The sequence below is a fragment of the Acomys minous genome, assembly GCF_964271855.1.
Source record: "Acomys minous genome assembly, chromosome: 18".
Classification (NCBI taxonomy): Eukaryota; Metazoa; Chordata; class Mammalia; order Rodentia; family Muridae; genus Acomys; species Acomys minous.
In genome coordinates, this window is record NC_140501.1 from 40,791,989 (window position 1) to 40,805,608 (window position 13,620).

General features: G+C 41.0%; 1 protein-coding gene across 1 annotated transcript in view; it reads right to left on the bottom strand.

The window, feature by feature from the left end:
* Positions 1-13,620, bottom strand: part of VWA8 (von Willebrand factor A domain containing 8) — a 312,204-nt gene that overhangs the window by 86,424 nt on the left and 212,160 nt on the right. Inside the window, exons 30-35 of the mRNA XM_084767930.1 lie at positions 11,875-11,985; positions 10,435-10,499; positions 9,886-10,011; positions 8,610-8,719; positions 7,757-7,911; positions 3,576-3,771 (exon numbers count right to left, since the gene is read on the bottom strand). Coding sequence (XP_084624056.1) covers positions 3,576-3,771; positions 7,757-7,911; positions 8,610-8,719; positions 9,886-10,011; positions 10,435-10,499; positions 11,875-11,985 — 763 coding nt within the window. The remainder of the gene's footprint in view (positions 1-3,575; positions 3,772-7,756; positions 7,912-8,609; positions 8,720-9,885; positions 10,012-10,434; positions 10,500-11,874; positions 11,986-13,620) is intronic.

Sequence of the window (13,620 nt, forward strand, 5' to 3'; positions counted from 1 at the left end):
GTACAAATTGTATTTAGGGATTAGTCCACTAACCATTAAAGGGAAGTCATTGCTGCACTGTTTATGTCAGAGTTCACATGAGCAGTGGAGAGTTTATATGCACAAGACCAAAGTTAGGGACAGAAATAAAAACTATCCCGTAAAATAACCAAGAGAGTCTGCAAAGGCAAATGAAGTTACTTTACAAAATTTGCTCCTTTTGCAACTAGGAGTGCACACCTGCTGGCCACTAGAATTAAGGCTCTCCTACCACCTGTAGTCACAGATTAAAAGCAATATGCGCTATAGTAAAAAGTTCCATTGAATGATGTTTTCCAGTAATGTTCTTTATGTGTGTTATGTGTATGTATGTACATGTGTAATGTAGGTACACAGGGGTGTGTGCATGTCTGTGGAGGTCAGAGGACAACCTTAAGTGTCCCACCATGTTTGGCTTTTCTATGTGAGTTCTAAAGGACGAACTCGGTCACCATGTTTGCACGGCAAGTGCTTTACTGGCTGCTCTGTCCCCTCCAGGCTTCAGTAGTCTCCTGTATGCTGATAGAACAGCAACTTTAGTACTTTCCTCCTTCCCACACCAACAGACTCCCTGTCTATGCACAGGAGGCAGAACCAGTGTCCTCACACCACCATGACGTAAAACAGGAAGCAAGTGCAAACACTAAACGTTAACCTGCAAAGAAAGTATGCCTAAATTGTGGCACACAAAGCAGTGAAATAAAGGCTTGCACTGAGTTTCTTTTCTTGACCAAGGGAACCTACTGAGGTTTTTCTTTTGAATCTTGTGAAAATGGGTCCTGAATGGGCCTTGACTAGAGCTTCTGTGTTTTTCTCTTATGTCATTTTGCATAAAAACTAATAATTAAGTCAAAATAGACCATAACTCTAAATATACAACCCAAAGCTACAAAAATCCCAGAGTAAATAGGCCATCTGCCCTTCATTACAATAGGAGAAAATATTTGAAGTATATATCTAACACTGGACTTGTTTCCAGGATCTATAAAGAACTCTAGACACATAAAAAAAATCAACATGATTGAGTGGTAAAAAACAAAAATTAAAACCATAATGAGGGTTGTTAAGATGGCTCAGTGGGTAAAGACACTTTTTGCTAAGCCCCAAAACCTGATTTCAATTTCCAGAACGCATGTGGTGGGAGGAAAGAACAAAGCCCTGCACGCTGTCCTCTGATCTCGTCATGCACAGCAAGGCAAATGCACGCCCCTCCACACACTAAACAAACTACAATAAAGTTTAAGATCCATAATGAGAATGACTATCCATCACCAGGAGGGTGAACATCTGACAGCACCAAGTCCTGCAAGGATGTGCAACACTGAGCTCTCATTTATGGCTGAGAGGAATGCAAATGGGCCTGGCCATTTCAGAACATCATTTAGCAGTTGTACTATATGATATAAAAAATGCCATTCTTAGGTATTTCCCCAAGTAAACTAAAAACTTAGGCTCACTGAAAAAACTATGCACAAATGTCCATAGAGGCCTTATTAACTACTGTATAAAATGGGAAACAATCTATATCTATCAATTTGTGGAAGGATACACAAATCGTGGCATATTTACATGACAGTGGTATAACTATACAATAGACCACTACACTGCAACAAGTAGGCACAGTGCATTGCTAATGCATTGGCTAGTTTTTGTCTTTTTTTTTTTTTTTTTGTCTACTTAACACAGAGTCACCTTGGAAAAGGGAACTTTAATTTAGAAAATGTCTCTATCTATTGGCCTGTGAGAAATCCTCTAGCGCACTTTTTGATTAATGATCAGCCCACTGTAGACAATACACTCCTGAGGAGATGGTCCTGAGCTGCATAAGAAAGCAGGCTGAGCAAGCCATGGGTGAGCAAGGCAGTGAGCAGCATGCCTTCATGGCCTCTGCCTCGGGCTTCTGCCTTGCATTTCTGCCTTGGCTTTCTTTCATGATGACCTTTAGGCTGTTGGGTGAAATGAACCATATGTTTTTGGTCATGATGTCTTATCACAACAATAGAAAGCTAAACTAGGAGAGACACACAACATGAATGATTCTTGAAGACATTATTAAGTGAAAGAAGCCAGATTCAAAAGGTTACATTTGTTTGAATTCATTACTATAGCATCCTGTTAAGGGCAAATTTATAAGGACAGGAATTAGATCAGTGGGGACTGGAGATAGCTGGAGGGGTTGACTACTGATATGGGAGGGTTGTGGGCCAGGGAGATTTTTTAAAAAAATAATTGTGATGATGGTTAAGCAACTGTTCACATTCATAAAATGTATAAAGCAATTCAGTAAAAACAGAGAACTATACTGTCTTTAACTAGAACGAATGCAAATATTCAAACTATCACTGACAAAGGCTAGGAGGGCAAAAATGCAGGAAGTAATTTTGATAGGGCCATGTCCTGGGTGCAATGCTGGCACTAGATCTAACACAACTAGCACTACTGAGGTTGTATCAAAGGGACAGGATGGAAAGAGGAGGGTTATCCATGGGTGATGGGGGCGGGGCGGGGCTGTCAGGGTGAGTCCGTGTTTCTGGGTAGACAGAGGAGCACCGAGCCATGGTGTAGAACACCTTATAGTTCCTGGAATGTCTATCAAGTTCCCATACTCTTCATTCCAGGCTCCTTTCCTGTCATAATTCCTTCATTTCATTAACTCCTACACATAGTTCAGGAATCACTTAACTGTCACCAGCCAACCCGGCCCGTAAGCTGCTCCTGTGTTTATATATCACCTTGTGAATGTTCCTACCAGAGCACATGCTGTGATGAGCCACAGCTGCCACATCACTCGGCTGCCTCTTGCACCATGCAAAGTATTTTAAGGAAACATTGATTATTTTCCATGAGTTTCCATTTGGAAAGAACAAATTCTAAGTACAATCGTTTAAACAGGGCTTTCAGACTCAGTAACAGTTACGATATATTTAGCATTATATCCATAAAGGCCACACCAATTCAACAAATATGAGTACAGGATAAGAGTACTACCCCAGGCAAATGGTGGTCCTTACGATGGCCATGCTTAATGCTAGTATGGACTGGAAGAAGAGTTCTAGAATTGGTCCTGAGAGACCTTAGCACAAACCTGTACTCTTCAGGCCACTGGTGGGTGATCCCAGCTTAGTGGCTTTCCTTCCCTATACCCGAGTCTCAACACAAGTTAAACGAGAAGCAAACTAATAAAAAGGTTGGGTTTGAAGATGAATGGATGGACACAAGAAATGACCAATGCTGCGCCTCTTCTGCAGTCATCAGCATGAGGTGACTGGAGACCACAGTCTGCATACTGAGTCCCTGCCTGCTAGCTCTCGGCAGCGAGTTCTAAGTAAGTCATGGTACATACAGACTGCGGTGTGAGCAAAGATGAACTTTAACTGCAGAGCCCACAAGTCGCAACCATGTGAAGATGTCTGCAAATTTTCAACATGCAGAGGGGTTTAGCTACTTTAACTGTCAGATGGTTTATTCTTATAAGTAGAAAGTGACAATGACAAATTAAACATCTCCTGACAAAGCAAGCTACCCTAACCATCTTGGCAGGCTGGATGGCTCCTCACCTTTTGGGTAGATGTCTTTTAGAGGGACTTCTCCTGCAGGCAGTATCCTGACCACCTGGTTAGTGTGTGTGAGAGTCACACAGTTGTTGTGTCTCGGGGTAATGCTTGTCCGCTTTCCTCCATAGAGTCCTGTGTTGACAACACTTGGTTTTCCCAAAGATGAAGACCTCTTCCATGAATAAACTTCACTGGGTGACTGAAAAAAAGAAAAAGAAAATAGAAGAATAAGAAAAAGCAATGCTAAAATCGCATCTGGTGCTAATGGTAACATGATTTATAGGTATAAAATTAAGATATTCCCTAAGCTTTTAGAATATGGCACAGGAGATGTGTGTTTATAACAATAACTGTAATTGTCTATGCAAGCACAAAATATTCAAGTTACTTTTTAAATTATAACCGATAAGAGGGAATGTAGCAGTATAGTTATTAAAAAAAAAAAAACAGCGTGAGCAAGATGGCTCAGTAGGGAAAGCCAACTGGTGCCAATCCTGATGACCTGAGTGTGATCTCTGCAACTCTCAGGGTGTAAGAACAAGTCTTCAAAGTTACCATATGAACCCAGCAAGGTGGCGCATGCCTGTAATCCCAGCACTTGGGAGACAGAGGCAGGCGGATCTCTGTGAGTTCAAGGCCAGCCTGGTTTACAAAGTGAATCCAGGACAGGCAAGGCTACACAGAGGAACCCTGTCTGAAAAAAAGAAAAGAAAAGAAAGTTGTCCTATGATGTCCATGTGCCACAAGGGCTATAGCACACATACACACACAGAGGCATGCAAAGCACTCTAGAGGTAATTAAAAAACTAAAATCATGGTACCAACATCTATGCCTCTACTATTTGCATAAAGTAAGAAAGATGCTGGAACTTTTGAACACGTCCCTCCTGGTCACATGTCTCTGTCCAGATTTAGCTCTTCTGGGATTTTGTGAGTTTTTCCTCCCTCATTGTTTTACTTAACAGCTTTACTTTATGCATTTATCCTTCCCAAGAGTATAAACTATCTTTGGCCTCTGTTTTCTCAAAAGGTTTTAAGGTGCTATTTTTGCATTTAAGTCCAGAACTCATAAAGAATTTACTGTCATTCACTTCTGAGGGGCAGAGACCCATGTCTACCCTTTTCTCATATGGACTGCTTACTGTCCAAAGACCACTCTGTTGCCCGCTGACTTGCCACCATGAAACACAGTCCAACATATGCTCCCGTTTCTGGACACTGCATTCTACTGTACTGTGAGCATTAAATCCTGGGCCAAGACATACTCTCAGCTCTGGTTAACTGCTTTCTACACAGGCAAAGCACTCACGCTTCCCTAGTTGCTACTGCACTCCTTAAGACTACCAGAGATGCACTGGCTCTGCCGCCTCCTTGGTACCCAGCCCTCGGTACTCAGTACTCCCTACCCACTGCTGTCCATGTTTCTATTCTATGGCAATAGAGAAGTACCTCTTCACGGCTTCAAGTTTCTTACTAATCGATAATGGCTCTGAGAGTCTCTCATAATCTTTCTTTCTATCCTGATATCCTCTTAGGCCAAGTATATTTCATGACTTTTGCCATTTTTCACACTTAGCATTAGTTTTATTTTTAAATCTACACAAATATACTGGAAACTACCACACACACATGAAATTCTAACCCAGTATCCACAGGCTTCATTGTTTATGGTATCTATAATTCCCTTTTCTGACTAGGAGAAATCTATTTTCCTTGTCCTTATAGAACATTCAATTATCTTTGATACAGTTCATTATCCTTGGGATATTTAATTTCTTCCTCAAGTCCATGATGTGGGCAGTGTCCCACCTCCACCAGCCGACTTATCTCTGAGGCCAATGCCTGCTCTTCCGTTTTTGGTCGTAGCAGCCGACACAGCGTTGCTGCATCCATGGATACCCTCCCGTCCTTACCTAGGGTTTCCATTCCCACAGCAGCCTGCTCTTTCACAGGGACACTGTATTCACCACACTTGACATCAATGACATGGTGGTCCCTTATCCACCAGAGATGACTTTACCTCACTTAGACTGGCCTTTGATACTTCACACTAGCTTACTGTTTGGAAATATTAAGAATTTGTTGTTTTCTTAGCACTTAACTTTATGGTTTTGTTGTTGTTTTGTTTTGTCTTTTGAGACAGAGTTTCTCTATATTAAACAGGCCTGGCTATCCTGGAACTTGCTCTGTAGACCAAGCTGGCCTTGAACTCACAGAGATCCACCTCCCTCTGTCTCCCAAGTTCTAGGATTAAAGGTGTGTACCACCATGCCTGGCTTGACCTTTATGAATCTTAAATATTCTCGATATAAGCCTTGTGTTAAGGATGTAGTTTGCAAATATTTTCTCCCAGCATACATATAATATTGTCATTCTCTTAGTAGTATATTTTATAAGCCTGAGTTTTAAGTTTTGAGGTAGAATAATTATCGATTTTTTTGTTTTTGTTCCATGTCTAAGATTGTGCAGTATTTGGTTGTAGTAGTGGTCGTGTGTATTCTAGTCTTTTGTTCATGTTTGTTTTGAGGCAAGGTCTTGCTAGCACAGGCAAGTCTTAAAATTACAGTTCTGCCTCAGCCTCCTGAGTGCTGGGATCATAGGGATGTACCTCCATGCCTGACTTCTTTGTCTTAATCTTGCTAATAAAATGAGCGCCCATAATGTTCATCACTGATAATGATATTTTGTGTAGATCTTAAAAATATCTACTGTGGTTAGGGTAAGAAAGTTATGTAAGTTTGTAATAATTTATTGATTTTGATAACTGCATAAAAAGTTAACAAGGAATGATATATCCCTTTGTAGAGCTTTATGAAGAAATACAAAGAGATTCACGTACAAGTAGGGAGGCAATGTGGAAAAGGATGCAGGCTAGAGGGCTAGTCACACCCCAACTGAAGCTCTAGGTCCCTTATTACAATCCCTGTGGGAGGAAGGATGGGAGGGGAGGTGTAATCTCTTCCCGTTTTTCCATGTGTAAAGTCCTATAGAATTATTGTAAAAATGAGCTGTTAGGATGACAGGGCTTAGAGTAGTACAGTGAGTTACTGCTGTACCTCACCTGAGAAGTGCACTCGCTGTCAATGTTAACCTTTAACTTAACAAATATTAACTGGTCATCTCCTCCATGATGGGTACCAAGCATCCCAAGGATGGCTGTAATAAGGCTACTAACCCATGGCCTACAAAGGATTCTATAGGGTTAACATAAGCAAAAGCCTACCCTCAGCTTTTACCTTCCGGCCTTTTCATGGTAGCACTGTATTTTAACACCAATATCTTTAACCAGAGTAAAGCAGTGAGATCAGGCCCAGCCTCAGCGAAAAGCTCTACTGCTTTTCTACTTAAGGAGCAAGCGTGGCAGAAAGCTTATCAACATGGCTCTATCATTCCATCAAGGCTGCTGCAGAGCCATACTGCAGTAACACACTGCATTCTGAATTGTGTAACGTGGGAACGTGTGCTTTTTACTTGACAATCAGTAAAGCATATGGCAAAGTCCTAAGCCACATATTATCCACTCAGTTTTGGATTTCCAATGTCTTATATCCCTAAGTGCTCTCCATTTGTTAATTAAACTAACATTTTGAGCATGTGAGATTGGGGCACCAAGTAGAACCCATATTTTTATCTTCAACAGATTCTATCGGCTCACCTTGGCACTACAAAGGGAATTATTTAAATTAAATGTTTAATCACACATAGAGCTTAGACTATCAGATTGCAACTTGTCCTGGAATAATCTTTCATTGTCATCTCTTATCTCTCCACCAGGGAAGATGGGGCCTCCTTTTGCTTAAAGCCAATTAAAAACCACTTTAAATATAAATTCTAGAGGACACAATACTTTGATCACTTCTCTTGTCAGAGTCTGTGAGCACACATTAAGATGGTGTGATAAGAAAGTCCCCATTAGTATGTTGAGCACTGTGTCACATGGACTCTCAGATGTGAACAACAACCATTTCCCTTACTAAATTATATCACACCACACTTCGGATGCTATTTTTAAAGTAATGAAACTATATAGGTAGAACAAATTTTTGGTGACTGACTTCAAATGTAGTTTGACTGAAAACGTTTACCAGAAAACTACTTTCAGTTACTCTTCAGATGGACTGAGATACAATAGGCTGCACTGAGAAGAAATGTTCACGCAAGGAATTTCAGAAGTTGGTGTTTACCAGGAGATCCGGGAAGCCAACAACAATGGTAGCATGGTTTTTTTCATCCGAGAAAATACGGTTAGGAGAAGCAATCTTCTGGCCCAAAGCTGAAGTTAGATTTTCAGATGACAGCTGATCACTTGAAACTTTATGAGGTACGCAGAACTCAGTTTCTGAAAAATGTCAGATGCACCTCAGACATGATATAATACTAATATGCTCCAGGAATTAGTATTGTTCTCATCTTTTTTTTTTTTTTTGCAGGATTTTATTCTGAACAACTCAAACAACAAAAGATAAGGTTTAAAAAAAAATACTCTAAACAACACCTGCCAGCTTCTGTCCAAGACAATGGCTTTAATCATCAAAGCATCTTCCCAACTTGATTCCAAGCATTTGTGCAACCCAACACTTGCCAGCAGCAAACAACTTTTTGACTCAAGAGCTCCTGGCGCAAAAGCTGTTGACATTGACCCACCCCAGACTTGGCATGCTGTGATGAACGGAGCCGAGGTTCTGGTAAGATGGCAGCCCAGAGGGGGGAAATATGCTAACCCAGGCTAGATGTGGGACCTAACTCTAGCAAGTAGAAACTAAAACCAAAACCAAACCAAACAAAAACAAGCAAACAAACAAAACCCCAAACATTCAGCAGTCACACAAATATCGCAGAGTTTCAAAGTGTGGCTTCCTGATGAAGATTTGGAGGTGGAAGAGGCTGTTGTACCACTTCTGGTACAGTCTTTAAGCTGTTCCGGTTGGTGTTAAGCATCACACAGGCTGATGGCCCTGCTCTCCTGTCAGTCTGGAGGGCAGTATCTGTATGAGCATGCATCTACACAGCGGCAAGCACGGGAAACACAGTGTTTACCTCGTGTGACCCCAAATCCTGTGCTAGGAAGCTGTTCTTTCAACATAAACAACTGGCAAGCCCCAGTGTCCTCAGAACCAATGTGTGCAGGCTTAGTCAAAAGATACTTCCTGTAAACAAACAAGAAGCCTAATTTAATTAAATCTAATTTATGTTAAAAGTTTTCTTTTTCTAACAATCATTAGGACAGACCAAGAGAAAATAGAATTTGTTTTTTCTCTCAAAACAAACAAACAAAAAAAGCCTGAGCTTAATTTGTGCCTTAAACATTTTATCACAAATTACCAAAACCTTTCAACAATACTGTAAAGAGAAATACCAAATGATAACATAATATGAACAAAATTTTAAAAAATCGTATTTCCTATTCAAGACAAGCATAGCTTTTATGACATACATCCTTACTTCCACAGAGCCTTCTGTTTATGTGATTTTTTTTTTTTTTTAGTAACACCATTAGCTCAAGCTGGCTATGAACTCCTGATTCTCCTGCCTCCAATATCGTGCATACTAGGACCTCAGGTATGCATTGCCATGCTCAGAAAAAGAGGTCCCTCTGGATATGAGTCTTGGATCGGGCAGCAAACAGAAGTATGACCTTGGACCTTGAATTTGTGACCAGCTAAGAAACAGAAGTGCTTGTGACTGCACTGCCTGAGTTTTTCTTTGCCTTTAAGATTTTTAAAACACAGATATATCTGTATCCAGAAACTGTTTTCTAGCATCCATGTTGCTCTGCTTATCAGCAGAAAGCGTCTGCACTTAGCTGGTAAATGTAGTGCATAAAGAAGAATTTGGAAATCTACCACACATTCTTTATAAGGCAGGTACAGAATACGGCCTTCTATAGGAAGCATGTGGCCCAAAAGGGACATCGCAGACATCACCAGAACTATACTCAGTGAGGACATGAGATGGAAAGAAGGCTGTGGGTCCTGTGACAAAAAGGCAACAGCTCTAGGATAGTGGTTTGCTTCTCTGGAGAGAGGATGAACTTAAAGTATGCTTTGCAGCAGCTCAAGTTTGGCAAGAACACAATGAATGTTCAATGTGCTACTTTGAAAACCCCACATACAAGTGGGTCATTAATAAAAGCCATCATTTTTATTGTTAATTTCCATGTCACAGTCTGACAGGAGACACAGAATGTACTTTAACTTTTTCTCCACTGTGTTCTTCTAAACTTCACTTAACGAGGCTGACAAACACAGAAACTTAAAAGATAAGGGAGACCTCTGCATACTTCATGAGATAGTATACAATATAGTTTACTCACTGATTTGTTCTGTTCTCCACAAGAAGCCATTTGTCCTCTGCTACGAGGAAAACTGTCTGGAGGTTGATGGGAAGTGAGATGGTGTGAGTTAATCCTTCTAGGACATCCAGGACAGTCAAGCTATTCCTGAAAGAGAAAAAAATTATATCTGAAAGGAAAGGATGAGGATAATGGCTAAGTAACTGTGGTGTAATCATATTAGGATATAATATATAACCCTAAGATGAGCACATTTTTAGACTAAGCAATTATAAGGGAACATGCTATTTTAGAAAACAGGTGTGCAAATTTCTCAATATGCCAGGTAGGCACGAGAAAAAACCAACAGGCAAGGACACCTGCCATGTAGCAGGGGCCATGTGACATAATCACAATGTCACTTCTTATACTGGTTTTGCAGTATTTTATATTTTCAAAGGGTTATTTTTCAGAATAAAATATTGACTATTTGGTTTGTTAGGTTTATACTAAACAAGTATAATTACAGCAGGTAACAGAATGAAGAAAATAAGATTTCCAGTTTAAAATCTCCTACAGTGAAAAGCTTACCCTGTCTGTTTGTAGAATACTACCCAGTTTTTGTGTGAAAATTCTTTACACATTCTGTAAGTTTCCTAAAGAAAAACAAAACAAAAACATGCACATCAGTGATCTCTCAGGTGTTCCTCTAGTGTGTCACACATGCACATCAGTGATCTCTCAGGCACTCCTCTAGTGTGTCACACATGCACATCAGCGATCTCTCAGGCGTTCCTCTAGTGTGTCATACATGCAACACATCAGTGATCTCTCAGGCGCTCCTCTAGTGTGTCACACATGCACATCAGTGATCTCGCAGGTGCTCCTCTAGTGTGTCACACATGCACATCAGTGATCTCTCAGGTGCTCCTCTAGTGTGCCACACATGCAACACACTGGAGAGGAGCCATTTATCCATGCCAAGGCTTTCAGGGGAATGTAGATTAAATTATATTTTAAAATGTACCACATGCTATACATTGAAGCTTTTAGGCATTTAGGGAGTTCTGTTCTAAGTCCTGAGTGTTGGACTCAGGATCTTGTCCTTGGTAGGTAAGCATAAGCTACTAAAACCTCTTCAGCATAAGTTTTAAATGGTGCCAAATGGGGCCGGAGAGATGGCTCAGGAGTTAAGTGCACCTGGCACTCTTGCAGAGGCCCTAGGTTCAGTTCCCACCACCTACATGTTGGCTCATGGCCATCTATAACTCCAGTTCCTGGGGATCCAAGACCTTTTGATCTCTGCACCAGGCACTCACATGATGCACAGGTACATATGCAGGCAAAACACCCAAGACATAAAAATAAAAATTAATCTTCAAAAAAGTGCCAAATACTGATTAAAATAGAGGTGCTAATTATTGGTTAATTGTGGAATATATATTTTAATATAAGCATATAAAAATATTTTGTTTCTTAGCTCTTAATTCAATTATGGCACTTAAAAATACTTCTTCAGCCTTTTATGAATTTTTATGGTTATTTGCAAAGCTCTGGATAAGCTTTATTTAATATCTAAGTGGCAGGAAAAAAATTTTCCTTAAGTTAGTCTACATGCTTTAATTTAGTTAATAAATTGAAACATTTATCTGATAGAGGCAAATCAGTTGCTATACTTAAGATTTTAACATATAAATAAAAATATAACTACATAATTGAAAATTAATTAAGTTGACTGCATAACTCATAATTTGCTATGAATATCACACTCAACTAGTTTTCATGTTCCACAGTAGTCCAGTCCTGGGAATCTTCATGTTAGTGCGCTGGATACTAAAGGGACCTCGTGATACCTAACTGTACATCTAGCTATATAGTCTGAACAAGTTAAAATCTAAAATTTCTTAGTAACTCTTTATGTGCCTTATGGTTTTTGTTGTTGCTTGGCACTGGGAGGGATAGACAGGTACCCCTATCTGCAGCAGGGAAAGTCCCTGGCAATCCATTTGCCAGGCAAATTTGGCTCCTTACATCTTCCTCCTTGATCCACCAGGAAGATTTCTTAGATGCAAACTCTTCCATAGGAATGATGAGACGGCGAATGGCACGGCGAGTGGTGTCCAACAAGAGGATGGTATTACTCTGGAATAAATAAGACAGTATGAGATTCGAGACATGGTCTGTTCTCCCGACTCCCATAAAATGCAGTTACCAGGACCCTGAGAATGACCGTTGCTGTGATAAGCCAAAGGGAAGACAATGATGCTGAGCTATAAGACATCATGAGGGTGCTCCGTGACCAGAATACAGGAGCTTACAGAGCACAGAATACAAACTTAGAGTTTTGATTAAGTTACTTAAGATTTTCTAACTCGGTAATTATGCCATCTTCTGTTCGAAGGCTGTCTTAAAGTCAAAGGTAGCTGCTCCACAGTTCTGCTTATTATACAGTCACAAGGAAATCTAGATTACACTTGGGCTGGAGAGATGGCTCAGCATTAGAATACTGTCTGCTCTCACAGAGGACCTGAGTTTGATTTCTAGCACCCACTTCATGGTGTGCAACTGCCCGTAACTCCAGTTACAGGAAATCCTACACCCACATCTGGCCTCCATAAGTGCCAGGGCACATAGACATGGTGCATATACTTACAGGAAAGCGCACACACACACACACACACACACACACACACACAGACACACACACACACACACACACACACACAGAGTTTGAAAACCAAACAAAACCACCACCCCAAAGCTTTGTTTAATATTGGTTTGGTGTGAACTTCTTTTCTATGGTGAGGCCAAGGAGGTGGCATTTTCTGAGTAGAGATCACTATCAAGAACTCAGCTTGTACGGAGCGGCACTGCAGAGCTGTCTCTGCCCCTGCCATCCTCGGAGCTTCCTCTACTGTGGCTCCAATAACATACAGACAAAGCTTCTGCAACGTCACTCAGAGCCAGGCAACGGAGAGACCAGCAGTCAGGGAGCTCCCTGGTGGGCAGGTAGACAGGGGAAAGAGGCTCTAAGAAGACTCATGCACTTTTCACTTAAACATTTAAGATGATGGACTTCTGGGTTCTTCTCCCTCTGTATGGCAAAGGCTTGGTGGACTTTTCCCCACCACAGAAGGGAACTATTAGGAGTGAGGAACTTTCAAATCTCACAGCAGAGGCTCCTGTGGTGGAACCAATAAACTTACACGTCTTTGTATCATCAGGTTTTACCTGTGATCACTCAAGCAGTCAGTTCTGAAGGAGAGAGGGAGCTCATCCCATCCCAAACATAGGCAATTCCCTATACCTTTAGGTAGACTTGGACACACTTCTGGGACCCTCCCCACCCTGGGGGACAGGTCCTGCCCTATTATGTGCTTTGCTCTGCACACAGTGTGCATCCCTTGGCTCTCAATAAAACTTTTCTAAGTGTGGTTTTTGTTTGTTTTTGAGACAGGGTTTCTCTGTGGTGTCCTGGGTTTGCTTTGTAGACCAGGCTGGCCTTGAACTCATGAAGATCCACCTACCTCTGCTTCCCGAGTGCTGGGATTAAAGGTGTTGTGTCACCATGCCTGGCCTGAGTGCTGGATTTACTGCACACCACATACTCATATTTGGAGCTATGCTATTTTTAGTGAGCGTGCTGATAAAACTCTAACTTTTCACAAACACCTGTGAATAAAAATTCCTGAAGAGAAGCTGTGTCTGACTGTGAACAAAACTCCTGGAAGGAGTTTGTGTCTTCAGAGGCTTCTATAAGGAATGGGATTGTGGAGG